This window comes from Pongo abelii, chromosome 19, assembly GCF_028885655.2.
Source record: "Pongo abelii isolate AG06213 chromosome 19, NHGRI_mPonAbe1-v2.0_pri, whole genome shotgun sequence".
NCBI lineage: Eukaryota > Metazoa > Chordata > Mammalia > Primates > Hominidae > Pongo > Pongo abelii.
In genome coordinates, this window is record NC_072004.2 from 15,817,935 (window position 1) to 15,839,290 (window position 21,356).

The window sequence follows — 21,356 nt, forward strand, 5'->3', positions numbered from 1 at the left end:
AATGGTATTGAATCTGCAGATTGCTTTGGGCAGTATGGCCATTTTAATGCTATTGATTTTTCCAATTCATGAGCTTGGAATGTTTTGCCATTTTTTTGGTGTCATCTATTTGATGTCATGATTTTTTTCAGCAGTGTTTTGTAATTCTCCTTGTAACCACCTTTCATCTCCGTAGTCAGATGCATTCCTAAGTATTTTGCTTTTTTGTGTGTGGCTATTGTAAATTGGATTACATTCTTGATTTGTCTCTCAGCTTGAACTTTATTGGTATATAGAAATGCTACGGATATTTTTACATTGATAAATGACTGAAGTCATTTATCAGTTCCAGGATAAATTGGCAAACTCTTTAGAGTTTTCTAGGTACAGAATCATATCATCAGCAAAGAGAGATAGTTTGGCTTCTTTTCCTTTTTGGATGCCTTTTCTTTCTTTCTTTTTCCTGATTGCTGTGGCTAGGAGTTCCAGTACTATGTTGAATACATATGGTGAGAGTGGGCATCTTTGTCTTGTTGCAGCTGGCAAGGGGAATGCTTCCAACTGTTTTTGTTCTTTTTTCTTTACTATTTTATAGAGACAAGGTCTCACTGTGTTGCCCAGGCTGGTCTCAGGCTCCTGGCCTCAAGTGATTCTCCTGTCTTCGCCTCCCAACATGCTGGGGTTACAAGCATGAGCCACTGCACTTAGCCCCCACTTCCGGCTTTTGCCCATTCTGTATGGTTTTAGCTGTAGGTTTGTTATAGAGTGGCCTTTATTATTTTGAGGTCTGTTTCTTTGATGCCTAATTTGTTGGGTGTTTTTTTCATGAAGGGATGATGGACGTTATTGAAAGCTTTTTTGCATCTTTTGAGTTGATATATGGTTTTTCATTTTCATTCTGTTTATGTGGTGAAACACATTTATTGATTTGTGTACTTTGAACCAATTGCATCACAAAAATAAAGCCGACTTGATTGTGGTGAAGTAAGTTTTTGATGTGTTGCTGGATTTTGTTTGCTGATATTTTATTGAGGACTTTTGTCTACATTCATTGGGGATATTGGGCTGTAGTTTTCTTTATTCATTGTGTCTTTGCTGGCTTTTAGTATCAAGATGATGCTGGCATCATACAATGAGTTAGGGAGAAGTATCTCCTCAATATTTTGGAATAGTTTCATTAGGTTTGTTAACAGCTCTTCTTTGTATGTCTGGTAGAAATTGGCTATGAGTCAGTCTGATCTGAATCTGTTTTTGGCTAGTAGGTTTTTTATTACTGATTCAATTTCAGAGCTTGTTATTTGTCTGTTCATGATATCAATTTCCTCGTGGTTCAATCTTTGTTGGTTTCCAAGGATTTATCCATTTCTCCTAGATATTCTAGTTTGTGTGTATACAGTGGTGTTCATTGTAGTCTCTGAGGATCTTTTGTATTACTATGGGATTGGTTGTAATGTCATCTTTGTTGTTTCTGATTGTGCTTATTTAGATGTTCTCTGTTATTTATTTATTTATTTATCTAGCTAGTAGCCTGTCAGTATTTTTATCCCTTCAAAAAGCCAACTTTTGGTTTCATTGATCCTTTGTATGGATTTTTGGGCCTCAAGTTTTCTCAGTTATGCTCTGATTTTAGTTATTTCTTTTCTGCTGCCAGTTTGGGGTTATTTTCTTCTTGTTTTTTAGTTCCTCTCGGCACAGTTTCAGATTGTTAATTACAGATCTGTCTAACTTTTCAACATATTTGTTTTGCACTATAAGCTTTCCTCTTATGCTGCTTTTGCTGTATCCCAGAAGATTTGGTATGATGTTTCTTTTTCTTTATTACAAATCATTATTTGATTTCTGCCTTAAATTCTTTCTTTTCCCAAAGTCATTTAGGAGCCAGTTGTTTGATTTCCATGTAATTGTGTGGTTTTCAGAGATCTTCTTGGTATTCATTTCTATTTTTATTGCACTGTAGTCCAAGAGAATGGTGTTGTGTGATTTCATTTTTTAAAATTTTATCATGACTTGCTTTATGGTCAAACATGTTGTTGATCTTGGAGTATGTTCTTTTTGCAGATGAGAAAAAAAGTGTATTCTGTGGTTGTCTGGTGGAGTATTCTGTAGATGTCTGTTAGGTCCAATTAGTCAAGTGTTAAATTTAAGCCCAGAATTTCTTTGTTAGTTTTTTGTCTCAATGATTTGCCTTAACACTATCAATGAGATGTTGAAGATCCCCACTGTTATTGTGTGACTGAGTCTTTTGGTAGGTCTAGAAGTACTTGGTTGTTTTTGAATGTGGGTGCTCCAGTGTTGGGTGAGTATGTATTTAGGATAGGGATGTCTTCTTGGCAAAGTGAGTCCTTTATCATTGTGTAATGCCCTTCTTCATCCTTTTTTGGCTGTTGTTGGTTTAAAGTCTGTTTTATCTAAGAATAACAACCCCTTGCTTTTTGCATTTTGTTTGCATGACAGATCTTTGTCCATCCCTTTACTCAGAGCCTGTGGGTGCCATTACATGTGAGATGTGTCTTTTGATGATAGCAGACTGTTGGTTCTTGTTGGTTGGTTTTATTTTAATTCAACTTGCCACTCTGTGCCTTTTAAGTGAGGCATTTAGACCATTGAATTCAATATTAATATTTATATGTGAGATTTTGATTCCGCCATGATGTTTTTAGCTGTTTGCTTTGTACTCTCGATTGTGTAGTTGTGTAATAGGGTCTGTGGGCTATGTACTTAAGTGTGTTTTTGTGGTAGTGGGTATTGTTCTTTCTTTTCCATATTTAGAACTCCTTAAGAATCTCTTGTAAGTCTGGTCTAGTGGTAATGAATTTATTTAGTGTTTGTCTGGAAAAGATTGTATTTCTCTGTCACTGATGAGGCTTAGATTGGAGTGGTATGAAATTCTTGGCTGAAATTTCTTTAAGGATGCTGACAACAGGCCCCACTTTCTGGCTTGTAAGGTTTTTGCCCGAAAGAGGTCAGCTGTTCACCTGATGCAGCTGTTATAGCTGCCTGTGAGATTTTCCCTTTCATGTTGACCTTGGAAAGTCTGATGGGCTGTGTATCTTGGGGATGGTTGTAGAGGTTCTCTGAATTTCTTGAATTTTTCCATCAACCTCTGTAATGAGATTGGGGAAATTTCATGGACTATATCCTCAGGTATGTTTTCCATGTTGCTTCCTCTCTCTCCTTCTCTCTCAGCCATGCCAGTGAGTCATAGATTAGTGTCTTTACAAAATCCCACATTCCTCAGATGTTTCGTTCATTTTTAAAATTGTTTTTTCTTTATTTGTATCTGACTGGGCTGACTCAAAAGACTGGTCTTTGAGCTCTGTAATCCTTCCCTCCACTTGGTCTCATCTGGTTTTGAAGGTCCCTCCTGTGTTGAATTTTGCAGCTCCAGAAGTTCAATTTGATTCTCTTTAAAAATGGCTCTTTTGTGTTTCAACTTTTGGATGGTTATACTGGCTTCCTTGGATTGGATTTCAACTTTCTCTTTAATCTCATTGAGCTTTGTTGCCATTGAGATTCTGAATCACATGTCTGTCATAAAGCATGTCATTACACTTTAATCTGGTGAGGATTTATTGCTGGGGAGCTAGTGTGATTTTTTGGAGGTAATGAAATGCTCTGATTTGTTGAATTGCTAGAGTTCTTGTGCTGATTATTCCTCCTCTGAAAATGCTGATGTTTCTTTATCTTTTTGAAATTCCTGTCATTTGGATGGGGATTTTTGTTTTTATGTTCTTTTTTTTCTCTTGAGGGTTTGTGGTGTGTATTGTGTATGGTTGATTGGCCTTTTTTCTGGGTGGTTTCAGATGGCCAGGACTCTACACAGGTTCCTTCCTTGTGGCTACTTTCCTGCATTGGGTTTCACAGATGTGTGTTGAAGGTATATAATGATTTTTGTTTGGTGGTGTAATTCAGCCTGCAATCCAGGAGATGGTGCTCTAGAGTACGGGCTGGCATGCCTCTTTTCTATTTCAGCCTGTTGGCAGCAGTGCTCCGGGGAAGGGGGAGAAGTAGGATTGGGAAGGTGAGAGATAACCCCCTCACCAAATCAGTTCCTGGAACTTGGGAGAGCCCCCTCCAATCACTGGTGCCACACCTGAATTTTGAGGGCTGCACACCTCCCACCCTTAGGGCAGCGGCCCAAGCCAAAAGTTAGGTTGCCGAGACACCTACAACTCTCTAGGGACATGCTGGTCGTCTGGGCTTGGTAGAGTCAGAGCAGGTTGTAGAGTATGTCTGCGGATCTGTGGGGTGGTCTGTTGATATAATGTGGGTCAAGGGAGGAGGATCCCCGGGCAGGGCTGTGGTTCTGTGGGTGTGCACCTGGTGTGGTGCCTGCAGCCCAGGGTTTTTTGCCCAGCAGATGGCTGTGGGGACCACTCAGCTCGCACTCACCCAACCAGGCCTCCCTCCAGTGTCTGCCCCCAGGGCAGGCCCAACTAGGTAGTTTTGTCCCCCAGCCTTCCGTGCCCAGATCAACTGGACTGTTAGCTGTTTCAGGCAGTGGTGCCCCCTCAGGCAGAGGCTGTGGACAGACAGGTTACACCCTTCCTGGACAGGTCTTGTAGAACAGGGTCCCCAACCTCCAGGTGGCAGACCAGTACTGGTCTGTGGCCTGTTAGGAACTGGACCACACAGCAGGAGGTGAGGGGAGGGCTGGTGAGTGAGCATTACCACCTGAGCTTCGCCTCTTGTCACATCAGCAGCGGCATTAGATTCTCATAGGAGCGCGAGCCCTGTTGTGAACTGTGCATGTGAGGGATCTAGGTTGCGTGCTCCTTATGAGAATCTAATGCCTGACGATCTGAAGTGGAACAGTTTCATCGCGAAACCATCCCCACCCCCACCATCTGTGGAAAAATTGTTTTCCACAATGCCAGCACCTGGTGCCAAAAAGGTTGGGGACTGCTGTTGCAGAGGGAGCTCACCTGGCTCCCACACTGGCATATGAACTTGGGCCCTCTCTTCTTGGCATTGTGAGAGAGGAAGCTACTCCTCTTCTTGAGCTCAGGCCACAGATACCAGCTCAGTATACTTGAGCAGTGTGCTTGAATCCTGGGGGTATTGAGACCAGGTTCATGACTTTGTCTTCTGGTCCCATGGGGTTGAGCTTTGGTTGTGCTGAGGGTGGGGGCTGAACTGCTCCCAGGCCTCCGGCAAAGCACTCAGATGGGGCAGTGGAGGCTGTGCTGTGTGCTTACCCTTGCGTGAGTAGCTAGGCAGGGGCCTTGGGAGGGGCTGGTGGACAAGAAGGTACACAGACCAGATATGCTGCAGTCCCACGGTAGATGCAGCCCTACTGTCTTCTGGCCTGGCAGTAAGCAGGAGCTAGAGTCACTCAGAGCAAGATGGAGAGCCTTGGGGGATGGGTGCCTATGGTCATGTTTTGCTGCAGCTGTACCAGGGGCAAAACCTTCTGGGCTGTATGTGGGTTTGAGCTCTGCCTCTGCCTATTTGCCAGCCAGTTCCTCTTGCCAGTTCAGATGTCTGTGTGGGTCCAGGGATCTCTGGGAGCTAGTATCCCAGAGTTCCTTGGTGGGAGTGTGGTGCTGCACAGTTCCTTCACTCACCCCTTCCTTAGTTTCTGGATTGGGAAGCAATCCTAGTGCTTGGTGACTCTGTGCAGGCTTCCCAGATTTCTTCCTCTTCAGCCTTGATGCCTGCATTACCTATCACATTTCAGTGTTTTCTCTCCAAAGACCTACTCCAAGTGTGATAATTTACTTGATATTTTGGTTTCTCTCTCACAGAGAGGCATTTCCTGGCTGCATGTGGTGACCATCTTGTCTTCCCCTAAAAACATCAAAATCGGTATTTTTTTTTTTTTTTTTTTTTTTTTTTTTTTATTTCTTTTTTTTTTTCTTTTTTTTTTTCTTTTATTGTAATTATTATTATTATTATTATTATTATTATACTTTAGGTTTTATGGTACATGTGCCCAATGTGCAGTAAGTTACATATGTATACATGTGCCATGCTGGTGCACTGCACCCACCAACTCGTCATCTAGCATTAGGTATATCTCCCAATGTTATCCCTCCCCCCTCCCCCCAACCCACAACAGTCCCTGAAGTGTGATGTTCCCCTTCCTGTGTCCATGTGTTCTCATTGTTCAATTCCCACCTATGAGTGAGAATATGCGGTGTTTAGTTTTTTGTTCTTGCGATAGTTTACTGAGAATGATGATTTCCAATTTCATCCATGTCCCTACAAAGGACATGAACTCATCATTTCTTATGGCTGCATAGTATTCCATGGTGTAGATGTGCCACATTTTCTTAATCCAGTCTATCATTGTCGGACATTTGGGTTGGTTCCAAGTCTTTGCTATTGTGAATAATGCCGCAATAAACATACGTGTGCATGTGTCTTTATAGCAGCATGATTTATAGTCCTTTGGGTATATACCCAGTAATGGGATGGCTGGGTCGAATGGAATTTCTAGTTCTAGATCCCTGAGGAATCGCCACACTGACTTCCACAAGGGTTGAACTAGTTTACAGTCCCACCAACAGTGTAAAAGTGTTCCTATTTCTCCACATCCTCTCCAGCACCTGTTGTTTCCTGACTTTTTAATGATCGCCATTCTAACTGGTGTGAGATGGTATCTCATTGTGGTTTTGATTTGCATTTCTCTGATGGCCAGTGATGGTGAGCATTTGTTCATGTGTCTTTTGGCTGCATAAATGTCTTCTTTTGAGAAGTGTCTGTTCATGTCCTTCGCCCACTTTTTGATGGGGTTGTTTGTTTTTTTCTTGTAAATTTGTTGGAGTTCATTGTAGATTCTGGATATTAGCCCTTTGTCAGATGAGTAGGTTGCGAACATTTTCTCCCATTTTGTAGGTTGCCTGTTCACTCTGATGGTAGTTTCCTTTGCTGTGCAGAAGCTCTTTAGTTTAATTAGATCCCATTTGTCAATTTTGGCTTTTGTTGCCATTGCTTTTGGTGTTTTAGACATGAAGTCCTTGCCCATGCCTATGTCCTGAATGGTATTGCCTAGGTTTTCTTCTAGGGTTTTTATGGTTTTAGGTCTAACATTTAAGTCTTTAATCCATCTTGAATTGATTTTTGTATAAGGTGTAAGGAAGGGATCCAGTTTCAGCTTTCTACATATGGCTAGCCAGTTTTCCCAGCACCATTTATTAAATAGGGAATCCTTTCCCCATTTCTTGTTTTTCTCAGGTTTGTCAAAGATCAGATACTTGTAGATATGTGGCATTATTTCTGACGGCTCTGTTCTGTTCCATTGATCTATATCTCTGTTTTGGTACCAGTACCATGCTGTTTTGGTTACTGTAGCCTTGTAGTATAGTTTGAAGTCAGGTAGCGTGATGCCTCCAGCTTTGTTCTTTTGGCTTAGGATTGACTTGGCGATGCGGGCTCTTTTTTGGTTCCATATGAACTTTAAAGTAGTTTTTTCCAATTCTGTGAAGAAAGTCATTGGTAGCTTGATGGGGATGGCATTGAATCTGTAAATTACCTTGGGAAGGATGGCCATTTTCATGATATTGATTCTTCCTACCCATGAGCATGGAATGTTCTTCCATTTGTTTGTATCCTCTTTTATTTCCTTGAGCAGTGGTTTGTAGTTCTCCTTGAAGAGGTCTTTGACATCCCTTGTAAGTTGGATTCCTAGGTATTTTATTCTCTTTGAAGCAATTGTGAATGGGAGTTCACTCATGATTTGGCTCTCTGTTTGTCTGTTATTGATGTATAAGAATGCTTGTGATTTTTGCACATTGATTTTGTATCCTGAGACTTTGCTGAAGTTGCTTATCAGCTTAAGGAGATTTTGGGCTGAGACAATGGGGTTTTCTAGATATACTATCATGTCATCTGCAAACAGGGACAATTTGACTTCCTCTTTTCCTAATTGAATACCCTTGATTTCCTTCTCCTGCCTAATTGCCCTGGCCAGAACTTCCAACACTATGTTGAATAGAAGTGGCGAGAGAGGGCATCCCTGTCTTGTGCCAGTTTTCAAAGGGAATGCTTTCAGTTTTTGCCCATTCAGTATGATATTGGCTGTGGGTTTGTCATAAATAGCTCTTATTATTTTGAGATACGTCCCATCAATTCCTAATTTATTGAGAGTTTTTAGCATGAAGGGTTGTTGAATTTTGTCAAAGGCCTTTTCTGCATCTATTGAGATAATCATGTGGTTTTTGTCTTTGGTTCTGTTTATATGCTGGATTACATTTATTGATTTGCGTATATTGAACCAGCCTTGCATCCCAGGGATGAAGCCCACTTGATCATGGTGGATAAGCTTTTTGATGTGCTGCTGGATTCTGTTTGCCAGTATTTTATTGAGGATTTTTGCATCAATGTTCATCAAGGATATTGGTCTAAAATTCTCTTTTTTTGTTGTGTCTCTGCCAGGCTTTGGTATCAGGATGATGCTGGCCTCATAAAATGAGTTAGGGAGGATTCCCTCTTTTTCTATTGATTGGAATAGTTTCAGAAGGAATGGTACCAGCTCCTCCTTGTACCTCTGGTAGAATTCGGCTGTGAACCCATCTGGTCCTGGACTTTTTTTGGTTGGTAAGCTATTGATTATTGCCATAATTTCAGCTCCTGTTATTGGTCTATTCAGAGATTGAACTTCTTCTTGGTTTAGTCTTGGGAGGGTGTATGTGTTGAGGAATTTATCCATTTCTTCTAGATTTTCTAGTTTATTTGCATAGAGGTGTTTGTAATATTCTCTGATGGTAGTTTGTATTTCTGTGGGATCGGTGGTGATATCCCCTTTATCATTTTTTATTGCATCTATTTGATTCTTCTCTCTTTTTTTCTTTATTAATCTTGCTAGCGGTCTATCAATTTTGTTGATCCTTTCAAAAAACCAGCTCCTGGATTCATTTATTTTTTGAAGGGTTTTTTGTGTCTCTATTTCCTTCAGTTCTGCTCTGATTTTAGTTATTTCTTGCCTTCTGCTAGCTTTTGAATGTGTTTGCTCTTGCTTTTCTAGTTCTTTTAATTGTGATGTTAGGGTGTCAATTTTGGATCTTTCCTGCTTTCTCTTGTGGGCATTTAGTGCTATAAATTTCCCTCTACACACTGCTTTGAATGCATCCCAGAGATTCTGGTATGTTGTGTCTTGGTTCTCGTTGGTTTCAAAGAACATCTTTATTTCTGCCTTCATTTCGTTATGTACCCAGTAGTCATTCAGGAGCAGGTTGTTCAGTTTCCACGTAGTTGAGCGGTTTTGAGTGAGATTCTTAATCCTGAGTTCTAGCTTGATTGCACTGTGATCTGAGAGACAGTTTGTTACAATTTCTGTTCTTTTACATTTATTGAGGAGAGCTTTACTTCCAAGGATATGGTCAATTTTGGAATAGGTGTGGTGTGGTGCTGAAAAAAATGTATATTCTGTTGATTTGGGGTGGAGAGTTCTGTAGATGTCTATTAGGTCTGCTTGGTGCAGAGCTGAGTTCAATTCCTGGGTATCCTTGTTGACTTTCTGTCTCGTTGATCTGTCTAATGTTGACAGTGGGGTGTTAAAGTCTCCCATTATTAATGTGTGGGAGTCTAAGTCTCTTTGTAGGTCACTCAGGACTTGCTTTATGAATCTGGGTGCTCCTGTATTGGGTGCATATATATTTAGGATAGTTAGCTCTTCTTGTTGAATTAATCCCTTTACCATTATGTAATGGCCTTCTTTGTCTCTTTTGATCTTTGTTGGTTTAAAGTCTGTTTTATCAGAGACTAGGATTGCAACCCCTGCCTTTTTTTGTTTTCCATTTGCTTGGTAGATCTTCCTCCATCCTTTTATTTTGAGCCTATGTGTGTCTCTGCACGTGAGATGGGTTTCCTGAATACAGCACACTGATGGGTCTTGAGTCTTTATCCAATTTGCCAGTCTGTGTCTTTTAATTGGACCATTTAGTCCATTTACATTTAAAGTTAATATTGTTATGTGTGAATTTGATCCTGTCATTATGATGTTAGCTCGATGTTTTGCTCGTTAGTTGATGCAGTCTCTTCCTAGTCTCAATGGTCTTTACATTTCGGTATGATTTTGCAGTGGCTGGTACCGGTTGTGCCTTTCCATGTTTAGCGCTTCCTTCAAGAGCTCTTTTAGGGCAGGCCTGGTGGTGACAAAATCTCTCAGCATTTGCTTGTCTGTAAAGTATTTTATTTCTCCTTCACTTATGAAGCTTAGTTTGGCAGGATATGAAATTCTAGGTTGAAAATTCTTTTCTTTAAGAATGTTGAATATTGGCCCCCACTCTCTTCTGGCTTGTAGGGTTTCTGCCGAGAGATCCGCTGTTAGTCTGATGGGCTTCCCTTTGATGGTAACCCGTCCTTTCTCTCTGGCTGCCCTTAACATTTTTTCCTTCATTTCAACTTTGGTGAATCTGAGAATTATGTGTCTTGGAGTTGCTCTTCTCGAAGAGTATCTTTGTGGCGTTCTCTGTATTTCCTGAATCTGAATGTTGGCCTGCCTTGCTAGATTGGGGAAGTTCTCCTGGATAATATCCTGCAGAGTGTTTTCCAACTTGTTTCCATTCTCCCCATCACTTTCAGGTACACCAATCAGGCGTAGATTTGGTCTTTTCACATAGTCCCACATTTCTTGGAGGCTTTGCTCGTTTCTTTTTATTCTTTTTTCTCTAAACTTCCCTTCTCGCTTCATTTCATTCATTTCATCTTCCAGGGCTGATACCCTTTCTTCCATTTGATCGCATCGGCTCCTGAGGCTTCTGCATTCTTCACGTAGTTCTCGAGCCTTGGTTTTCAGCTCCATCAGCTCCTTTAAGCACTTCTCTGTATTGGTTATTCTAGTTATACATTCTTCTAAATTTTTTTCGAAGTTTTCAACTTCTTTGCCTTTGGATTGAATATCCTCCCGTAGCTCGGAGTAATTTGATCGTCTGAAGCCTTCTTCTCTCAGCTCGTCAAAGTCATTCTCCGTCCAGCTTTGTTCCGTTGCTGGTGAGGAACTGCGTTCCTTTGGAGGAGGAGAGGTACTCTGGTTTTTAGAGTTTCCAGTTTTTCTGCTCTGTTTTTTCCCCATCTTTGTGGTTTTATCTACTTTTGGTCTTTGATGATGGTGATGTACAGATGGGTTTTTGGTGTGGATGTCCTTTCTGTTAGTTTTCCTTCTAACAGACAGAACCCTCAGCTGCAGGTCTGTTGGAGTACCTGGCCGGCCGTGTGAGGTGTCAGTCTGCCCCTGCTGGGGGGTGCCTCCCAGTTAGGCTGCTCGGGGGTCAGGGGTCAGGGACCCACTTGAGGAGGCAGTCAGCCCGTTCTCAGATCTCCAGCTGCGTGCTGGGAGAACCACTGCTCTCCTCACAGCTGTCAGACAGGGACATTTAAGTCTGCAGAGGTTACTGCTGTCTTTTTGTTTGTCTGTGCCCTGCCCCCAGAGGTGGAGCCTACAGAGGCAGGCAGGCAGGCCTCCTTGAGCTGTGGTGGGCTCCACCCAGTTCAAGCTTCCAGGCTGCTTTGTTTACCTAAGCGAGCCTGGGCAATGGCGGGCGCCCCTCCCCCAGCCTCGCTGCCGACTTGCTGCTTGATCTCAGACTGCTGTGCTAGCAATCAGCGAGACTCCGTGGGCGTAGGACCCTCTGAGCCAGGTGCGGGCTATACTCTCCTGGGGCACCGTTTCCTAAGCCCGTCGGAAAAGCACAGTATTCGGGTGGGAGTGGCCCGATTTTCCAGGTGCCGTCTGTCACCTCTGGAAGGGGAACTCCCTGACCCCTTGCGCTTCCCGAGTGAGGCAATGCCTCGCCCCTGCTTCGGCTGGCGCACGGTGCGCTCACCCACTGACCTGCGCCCACTGTCTGGCACTCCCTAGTGAGATGAACACGGTACCTCAGATGGAAATGCAGAAATCACCCGTCTTCTGCGTCGCTCGCGCTGGGAGCTGTAGACCGGAGCTGTTCCTATTCGGCCATCTTGGCTCCTCCTTCCCAAAATCGGTATTTAATAGAGCTTGCATTCAATCTGTAGACTGCTTTCAGTAATAAGGTCATTTAACCAATATTCTTCCAGTCCGTGAGCATGCAATATCTTTCCATGTTTGTGTCCTCTACAATTTCTTTCATCGGTGTTTTGTAGTTTTGTTTTTTTTTTTTTTTTGTAAAGCTCTTTACAAAATCTCTCTGGTTAACTTTATTCTGAGGCATTTTATTATTTTGTAGCTAGAATAGTGGGACTGCCTTCTTGATGTTTTTTTATGCTAGTTGATTATTAGTGTATAGAAATGTTACACATGCTATTGGCATTATTTTTGTATGCTGATTTTGTGGCCTGCACCTTTGCTGAATTCTTTAGTTCTAACAGGCTTTTTTGGTGGCGTGTTTATGGTTTTCTGTATATGAGATCAGGTCATGTGCACAGGGAGACAGTTTGACTTTCTGTTTTCCAATCTGGATCCCCTTTATTTCTCTGACAATTTTTGTATCTGCGTCCTTCAGGGATATTGGCATGTAGTTTTCTTTTGTTGTTGTGTCCTTGTCTGGGTTTGGCCTTAGAGTAATACTGACCTTTAGAATAAACTAGGAAGATTTTGGAATAATTTATGAAAAATTGGTGTTAGTTTTTCCTTAAAAGTTTAGTAGAATTCAGAGTAACTTACCCAGTTTTAGACCTTTCTTTGTTGGTAAACTTTATTACTGATTCAATTACATTACCGTTATTGGTCTGTCCAGGTTTCCATTTCTTCTTGGTTCATTCTTGCTGGTTATGCATTTCCAGGAATGTATCCATTTTCCATACGTTTCCAGTTTGTTGGCATATAGTTGTTCATAATAGTCTCTCATGACCCCATGTATTTCTTTGCTATCTCCTTTTCTGTTTCTCTCTTTATTTACTTTTCTCTTTTTTCTTGTTTAATATAGTTTGCAGTTTTGCTTTATTACTCTACCTCATTCAGTTCTGCCCTGCCTTTATCATTTCTTTCCTTCTACTACATTTGAGTTTTGGGTCTGTTCTTGCTTTTTTGGTTTCTTCAGGTATATTGTTAGGTTGTTTATTTGAAGTCTTTCTCTTTTTTGGATGTAGCTGTTAATTGCTATAAATTGCCCTCTTAGTGCTTCTTTTGTCACTTTCTATAGGGATTGATTTTTTTCCCCATTTTCATTTGTTTCAAGGTATTTTAAATATTTTTTCTTAATTTATTGATTGGCCCAGTTGCTCATTCAGGAGCATGTTGTTTAATTTCCATGCATTTGTACAGTTTACAAAGTTTTTGTCGTTATTGATTTCCATTTTTATTCCATTGTGGTTTGAGAAGATATTTGACATGAGCTTTTAAACTCAATATATGGTCTATTCTGGAGAATGTTCTATGTGCTAATGAGAAGAATGTATATCCTGCAGCTTCTTAATACAGTGTTCTGTAAGTGTCTGCTAGGTCCGTGTGGTCTATAGTGCAGGTTCATTTCGATGTTTCTTTGTCAATTTTCTGTTTAGATGATCCCTTCAATGCTGAAAGTCAGATGATGGCGTCCCTATCTATTATTGTACTGGAGACTATCTGTCTCTTTAGTTTCAGTGATGTTTGCCTTATATATCTGTGTGCTCAGGTATTGAGTATATATACCTTTATGACTGTTGTATCCTCTTGCTGAATTGATCCTGTTATTATTATATAATGACCTTCTTTTTCTCTTTTATGTTTTTTTTTAACTTAAGATCTATTTTGTCTGATATAAATATAGCTACTCCTGTGTGCTTTTGGTTTCCATTTGCATGGAATATCCTTCCATCCTTTCACTTGCAGTCTATGTGTCTTTACAGGTAAAGTGAGTTTCTTGTTGGCAGCATATTATTTGGTCTTTTTTTGTAATCCATTCATTCTGTCTATATCTTTAATTGGGGAATTTAAATCATGTATATTCAAAGTTTTTATGATAGGTGAGGACTTACTCCTCTCATTTTATTGATTGTTTAGTGATTGTTTGGTCTATCATTTGTCCCTATCTTCCTCTTTTATTGTTTACCTCTACAATTTGCTGGTTTTCTGTAGTGATAATGTTTGATTCCTTTCTCTTTTTCAGTTCTGTACCTACTCTACCAGTGAGTCATACAGTTTTTTGATTTTCATGGTGGTAGACATTGTCTTTTTGCTTCCAGATTGAGGACTTCTGTAAGCATTTCTTGTAGGATCAGTCTAGCGGTGATGCATTCCTTCAGATTTTGCTTGTCTGAGATGTTATTTCTTTTTCAGTTTTATCTGTTTATTTATTGGAGACAGAGTCTCACTCTGTTGCCCTGGTTGGAGTTCAGTGGCATAATCTCAGCTTACTGCAACCTCTGCCTCCCAGGTTCAAGCAATTCTTGTGCCTCGGCCTCCTGAGTAGCTGGGACTACAGGCATGAGCCATCATGCCTGGCTAATTTTGTATATTTTTAGTAGAGACAGGGTTTTGCCAAATTGCCCAGGCTGGTCTTGAACTCCTGAGCTCAAGCAGTCCCCCTACCTTGGCCTCCCAAAGTGCTAGGATTACAGGGATGAACCACTGCACCTGGCCCCTCTTTTTCAGTTTTAAAGGATAGCTTTGCTAGGTATAATATTCTTGACAGGCAGTCTTTTTCTTCCCGCATGTTAAATATATCATGTCATTCTCTCCTATCCTCTAAGGTTTCTGCTGACAAATATGCTATTTGATATGGATTCCCTTGTATGTGACTTGGTGTTTTTCTCTTGTTCTTTGTCTTTGACTTTTGACATTTGAATCTGATGTGCCGCAGAGAAGACATTTTTTGTTGTATTTCTTTGGGGATCTTTGAGACATCTGTATCCAGATGTTTACATCTCTCACAAGACTTGGTAGTTTTTCAGCTATTATTTCATTAGATAGGTTTTCTGTGCCTTTTCCCATCTCTTCTATTTCTGCAACTCCCAATATCCGAAAAAATTTTGGCTCATGATGGCCCATATATCACATACACTGTCTTCATTCTTTTTCTTTTCTTTTTGCTTTTTGTTTGCCTGGCCTCATATAAAGACCTCTCTTCAAGTTCAGAAATTCATTCTTCTACTTGATCTAGTCTATTGCCAACATTCTCAGTTGTTTTTATTTTATGTATTGAATTATCAGTTCCAGGATTTCTGTTTTGTTCCTTTTAATGCTATCTTTTTCATTGTTGAATTTCTTATTTAGATCATAAATTGTTTTCCTGATTCATTTGTATTACGTATCTTTCCTATCAGGAATCTTTCCTGATTCCTTTGTATTATTGTGTATCTCACTATGTTTCCTTAAGATCATTATTTTGAATTTTATAGGTTTTGTTTTCTTTGGGATCTGTTACTGGAGAATTACTCTGTTCCTTTGGAGGTGTCATGTTTCTTTGACTTTTCATACTTCTTGTGTCCTTAATGTTGATAACTGTGCAGCTGGTGTAACAGTCACTTCATCTAGTTTTAGACGTTGACTTTTTTCTGTAGATATATCTGTGTTGTTGGTTGAATATGGTGCTCTGGCATTGATGATGGGTGGGTACATTGGTGTGGTCTCCATATACTTATGCTTTCTTCTGCTGTAATCAACATCAGTGTCTGTAAGTTCCTCAGTGGCTTACGGTGTGGTTGTTAGTAGCAGGGGATGCTGTGGTGAGGCCTTGATGGTGATGAGGAGGACAGCAGGCCAGTCCTCAGGCACATTGATGGCATACACAAGGATGTATGTGTGATTGGCAGCACCAGGCCATGCTTCCCAGTTTTTGGTGGCAGCGGGTTACCTGAGTGGGCTGGCCCTTGGGCCTCCAGGTGGTGTGTGCTGGGATCAGAGGTGGCAGTAGCAGGCTAGCCCAAAGGACCTTGGTGACACTTGTGGCACTGGAGATGACAGTAGCAGCTGGGGGCCGGACCTTGGATCCCTTGGTAGCATGCATGGGCACTGATAGTGGTGAAAGCAGGCTGCATGGGCATTTCTCTGGCCCCCTATGAGGAACATTTAGGTGGGTACCTAAGGCAGTGTGTGGAGCAGGCTTGTCCACAGGTTCACTGAAGACACGTGCAGGAGCCTTTGCCAGTGGCTGGTGAGGCAGCCCTGTCTTTATGCTCCTGGATGCCATGTGCAGGTGCCGGTGGGGCAGTAGGACTCTCCTTGGTATTAGTGATAGATGGGGCCTGGGTAAAGGCACAGAGGCCTGGGTGGGGTGGGCTGCTTCTCAGGGTCCTGGACAGTGTATGTGAGCACTGATAGCAACAATAGCAGCAGCAAGCAAAGTGGCCTTGTCTTCAGGCTCTCATATGGCTCACATGGGCACCGCCCCGGTGGGTTTGGCAGGCTTGTTCTCAGGCTCCTGCATGGTACACTTGAGTGGGCCAGTCCTCCAGCCTCCTAAAGGTATGTACAGGTATGCACAGCACTGCCCCTGAAGGGGATAGGGCTGCTGTTGGTGGCAGTGGTGTCAGTCAGGTGGCTCCTAGGCTCTAGAGAGCACACACTTAGGAACGCTTTGACCTAGAGTAGTTTCGCTGGTGGGCTATTAGGTGACCACCTATTTGCGCAGGTATATGGTGCTGTGGGGCTAGGGATTTGGGGGAATCGGTCCTGGTTTTGAGATGATACTGGCTGGGCTGGCTACCTCAGTTCCCTTTCCTTCTGTCATCAGAGGATCCCTATCAATTTCCTGCTGAATTCCAGTATACTCTCTGATGTTTTCCTCAAGGTGTGGTTACCTACTTGCTGTTTTGGTTTTTCTTTTTGAAAGAGGTGAGTGCTGGGTATTCCCAGTCAGCCATCTCGATGATGTCTCTGTCTATGCTGTGCATATTAAGGAACGTATAGACATGTTTTAAAACCTGCACAATTGACCCTATAACTATAATTTAAAAGATTTCTACCACTTGAAAAACACACTAATTTCTAATTATTACCTCTCACCCCACACACAGGTTTTATTTAATACGGCAGCAGGCTCAGGCTTAAAGTGCAAGATCCTAACCTCCCACCACACACACACAAGTTTCATTTAATATGGCAGCATGCTCAGGCTTGAAGTGCAAGATCCTACCGTCTTTATCACTGCTGGTAGGGATGCACCCTGGGTTGTGGTTTCTGCGGTATAACCCCTTGAGTGCATTTCTTGTCAACACAAAGACTTAAGAACTAAAGGGACAAGTTGTCTACTACTCACCCACCCAGCATTCTCCTAAACTGCCAGAGACCCTCCTATTGAACAAAGAGAAAACGGGAGTCACAAAGGAAATATTAGACCATAGAAATTCTGAAATACAGCCTGTTGTGTGCTTCCACTTACTTGATTTGGACTTCATGGGAACCATCCTCTGTGGCTTTTTGTGGTACCTTCTTGGCTCTTTGTTGTATCCTTTTCATAAGCAATGACCTGTGTTTTCAGCTAAGTAGTTTCTTCAGCCAGCTTCCTCCCTGTAGAACCTCTTAGGTCCTAAGGCCTCTTTTCATTTTTACTGTCTTGGTGTCTTTTAAGCCAAGCTAGCAAGCAGTGCTATTGTTACTATAATTCTCTTAGAGTCTCTTGTGAATTTTACTTGAGTTCTTATCATTGGAAAAACCACTTGTCCCGATCTCTTTGAGATAAGCACTTCACCTTGTGCTTCCTGTGAAGGAAGCACAGTGTTCTTTGTAGTAGCACAGTGCCTTAAGATGTGTATACCTTTAAGCTCTTTAAGGGAATTTGAGGCACCACCTTAAATCTTTCTAAGGTCTTAAAATAGGGCCTTACACTGACAGTCTTGGCTTCACCTTCAGACTTTCTCCTGGAAGCACCCTGGATTTGATCTTATCTCAGAGGCCATTTATCTCAGCAATACAGATGCTCCTCAAATTAGGATAGGTTTATGTCTGGATGACATTTGCATTTGTTGTGTCTGATATTTGCAATTTATAGGCCATCATAAATTGCAAATATCAGAAGTTATGGGTGGGTTTTCCATTTACGATAATTTCCATTTACAGTGACTTTATCCTGATGTAACCACCCCTGTAAGCCAAAAGGCTTACACATATCATTTCATTACTCAACACATATCATTTTCACAGTATTATAAAAAGTCAGAAAATGGTGAGTCTAACCGTGCTAAGTCAAGGACTGTCTATATTTGGGAATCTGACATGTGGAGAGGCTATAAAAAGCATATTGAACCTAGAAAGTCCTGGTTCTTTTATATGTAGTAGTCTTTCTTTAGCTTATCTTTTGCATTGGTTTTACTTTCAGGAGCTGTGTAGTAACAGTGCCCTTTCCTTCAGGTTCCAGTATCGTTTTCTTCACTATCCTTGAAGCCCTTCCTACCAGCTTCTTCGAGGACCATCAGGCTTCCACTAACAGTCTCTTTAAAACTCTTCTTGTTTTTATGCTTATTCTTCTGTAGGTCCTTTCAGCTTCCGATTAGCTCCTGGTCCAGTGGTAATCCTACATGTTTTAGTAGTTTTTGTTGTTTTGTTGTTGTGCAATCCATATGTAGTGTCAATATCTGTATCAGTTATTTCTTGGTATATAACAAAATGCAGTGTCTCAAAACAACATCTATTTTGTTCACAATCTGCAGTTTTAGGCAAGGCTCAGTGGGGCCAACTCACTTTTTCTTTACTTGGCATCAGCTGAGGTGACTTAAAGCTGGGGACTAGAATCATCTAAAGGCTTGTTTATTCACCTGTGCGGCATTCGAAGCTGGCTTTTGGCTGGGACGTTAGGTAGGGAAGTCAGCTCGAACACCTACCTACATGAGGATTCACGGTGTGGTTTGGGCTTTCTCACGGCATGTTGGCTGCATTTTAAGGACAAGCATCCCTAGAGAGAGAGAGTCAGGTAGAAGCTGTGTGACTTTTTGTAACCAACCTTAGAAGTCACACAGCAGTTCTGCCACATTGTGTTCAGGAGAAACCGGTTGTCAATGCCAGCTTGTATTCAGGAGAGGGAATGTCATGGGAGAAGTGGCAAGCAATTTGTAGATGTTTTAAAACCACCACTTCACTTACCTTTATAAAATAAAAAACAATCATAATTATTTCCTCTAAAGGAAAGCTGTTCTTTCCAACTCAGCACAACTGAAATTTCAGTGCAATTTTTTGTTGTCATTCTTTAATGTGCTCCCTTATTTTGTGTAAAGTAACAGTGAATTACAAGATTGTGCTACTGAATTAAGACATTTTTCTTCAGAAAAATGGTATGGATCATGCCTTTGAACTTTTATACTGGGAGATGTGATTGCTTCTTAACTCCAAGTATCATTACTCTTTGAAATGTAACTCAAATTAGTGTAAGACATTTGCAGTTCAGCAAAAAGCTTATGGTATTGGAATCCTTTTTTTTCCAAAATGTATTAATTAGAGTCTTATTTTCAGAGTCTTATTATGGGAGCCATTTATTGACTCAGGCCCAATAATTCAATATGATGCCCCTAAAACTTCTTTGCAAATTATGGAGAATGATAGTGGGTTAAAGGAATAAGAGACTTTGTGCTAAAGGGGTGACTTAAGGAGGAAAGCCATGAAACAGTCATAGGATAACAGAAGTCTAAGATCAAGTCCAAATGTTGTGTGGCAAAGATGATGAAAGTAAAGGATATATTTTTGTGAATTCTGGTGGTTTTAACTTTGTTTTTAATTTTCTGAGTAATTCAACGGTCTGTGTTTTATGAATCTACAACAGTATAGATAACATTTTATTGCAACTGAATTTATTTCAAAAATTATTAGTTTTGGCTGGGTGCGGTGGCTCACGTCTGTAATCTCAGCACTTTGGGAGGCCGAGGTGAGTGGATCATGAGGTCAGGAGATCGAGACCATCCTGGCTAACACGGTGAAACCCCGTCTACTAAAAATAAAAAATAAATAAAAAAAAAATTTAGCCAGGGGTGGTGGTGGGCGCCTGTAGTCCCAGCTACTCCAGCTATGCAGGAGAATGGCCTGAACCCGGGAGGCAGAGCTTGTAGTGAGCCAAGATCCCGCCACTGCACTCCAGCCTGGGCGACAGAGCGAGACTCCATCTCAAAAAATATATATATATTATTAGTTTTTTGTTAGACCATTCTCAGTCTACCTTCTTCATTACCAAATTATATTGTTTTACTCATGCAGGTTGACCTTACAGAAGCACAGGAAACTGTACCTTCACGATGTCTACATCTGGATGCAGAGAATGAAGTTCTTCAACTTCAACAGACATTATTCTCTATGAAAGCAATACAAAAGCAATGTGAAACACTACAGAAGAATAAGAAGCAGCTGAAACAAGAAGTAGTAAACCTCAAAAGTTATATGGAGAGAAATATGTTAGAACATGGTGAAGCTGAACAGCATAAACTGTTGATTGAAGAAAGAGCAAGGAAGGAGACAGAAGAAAAATTAAACGAAGCCGTTCTCACCTTGCAGGTTGGTTTATTTATCTGTAATGTGCTTTCATTCATTTTGCTGCAAATTTTATTTTAGATATATACATTGTACATGTTTTCTCTACTTTCCTTACAGCAATTTGTTTGGTAGACTTCTAGAAGGAAGGTGGTATTTGTTTCTCCATTTAAATATTTTCGTTTCCATCATTCTTATAACTAAATTGATCTTCCATAAGAATAATTCTCACTAGAGAATCATTTAATTACTAAAGCTAGTTGGCATAAAACAAGACTAATAGAAAAAGTAAAAAAAAAAATTGTGATTTAGAAATTATACCATACTCTTGAACTGCTTTTAAGTTACATTGTTCACTTTTAAAATTTTAACTTGGTTCTGTCATTCTTTGGAGAATTGTTCAACAATTCAGATTCAGTTATTAATTCAGTTGGTACCAGTGATAAATATTTTAAGCTTGAGCTTCTTTCTTTCTTCACATTTTTCTTAAAATTGTTCTCTGAATCACATACTTAAAATTGTTCTCTGAATCACTGACTCCAAACAAAAGGAAACAAATACACAGTAATTATTCAGGTTGTAATTACTTTTAAAATGTTCCCTTTTAACTTATTTTAGAAACAAGCAGCAGTATCTCAAGAACAGTTAGCACAGTTAAGGGAGGATAATACTACTTCAATAAAAACTCAGATGGAACTCACAATCAAAGATCTGGAATCTGAAATCTCCAGAATAAAAACTTCGCAAGCCGACTGTAATAAAACCGAATTGGAAAGATATAAGGAACTCTACCTAGAAGAAGTAAAAGTTAGAGAATCCTTGTCAAATGAACTCAGTAGGTAAGTCAATATGCAGAATCATAGAAAATAAGTTAAGCTCATTAATTTGCCTTCAAAAGCATGACTTTTAGTGAGACAGGTTCATGAGATTTGTGGGAAGTGAAAGCTAACTAGATCATACAATTTTGGAAAATTGTAAATTATAAATAGTAAATGAACTTAACCTTTAAGTAAAATTGAAAATAGTAAATGAACGTAACCTTTAAAATCTTAGTCCAGGACAGTTCCTGTCTCTCCTGTTTTTTGGT

At 40.7% G+C, this 21,356-nt stretch overlaps 1 protein-coding gene across 2 annotated transcripts in view; it reads left to right on the forward strand.

The window, feature by feature from the left end:
- Positions 1-21,356, forward strand: part of CCDC144A (coiled-coil domain containing 144A) — a 95,120-nt gene that overhangs the window by 55,355 nt on the left and 18,409 nt on the right. For both annotated transcript variants that reach the window (XM_054536236.2, XM_054536237.2), the window contains exons 14-15: positions 20,000-20,293; positions 20,888-21,108. In XM_054536236.2, coding sequence (XP_054392211.2) covers positions 20,000-20,293; positions 20,888-21,108 — 515 coding nt within the window. The remainder of the gene's footprint in view (positions 1-19,999; positions 20,294-20,887; positions 21,109-21,356) is intronic.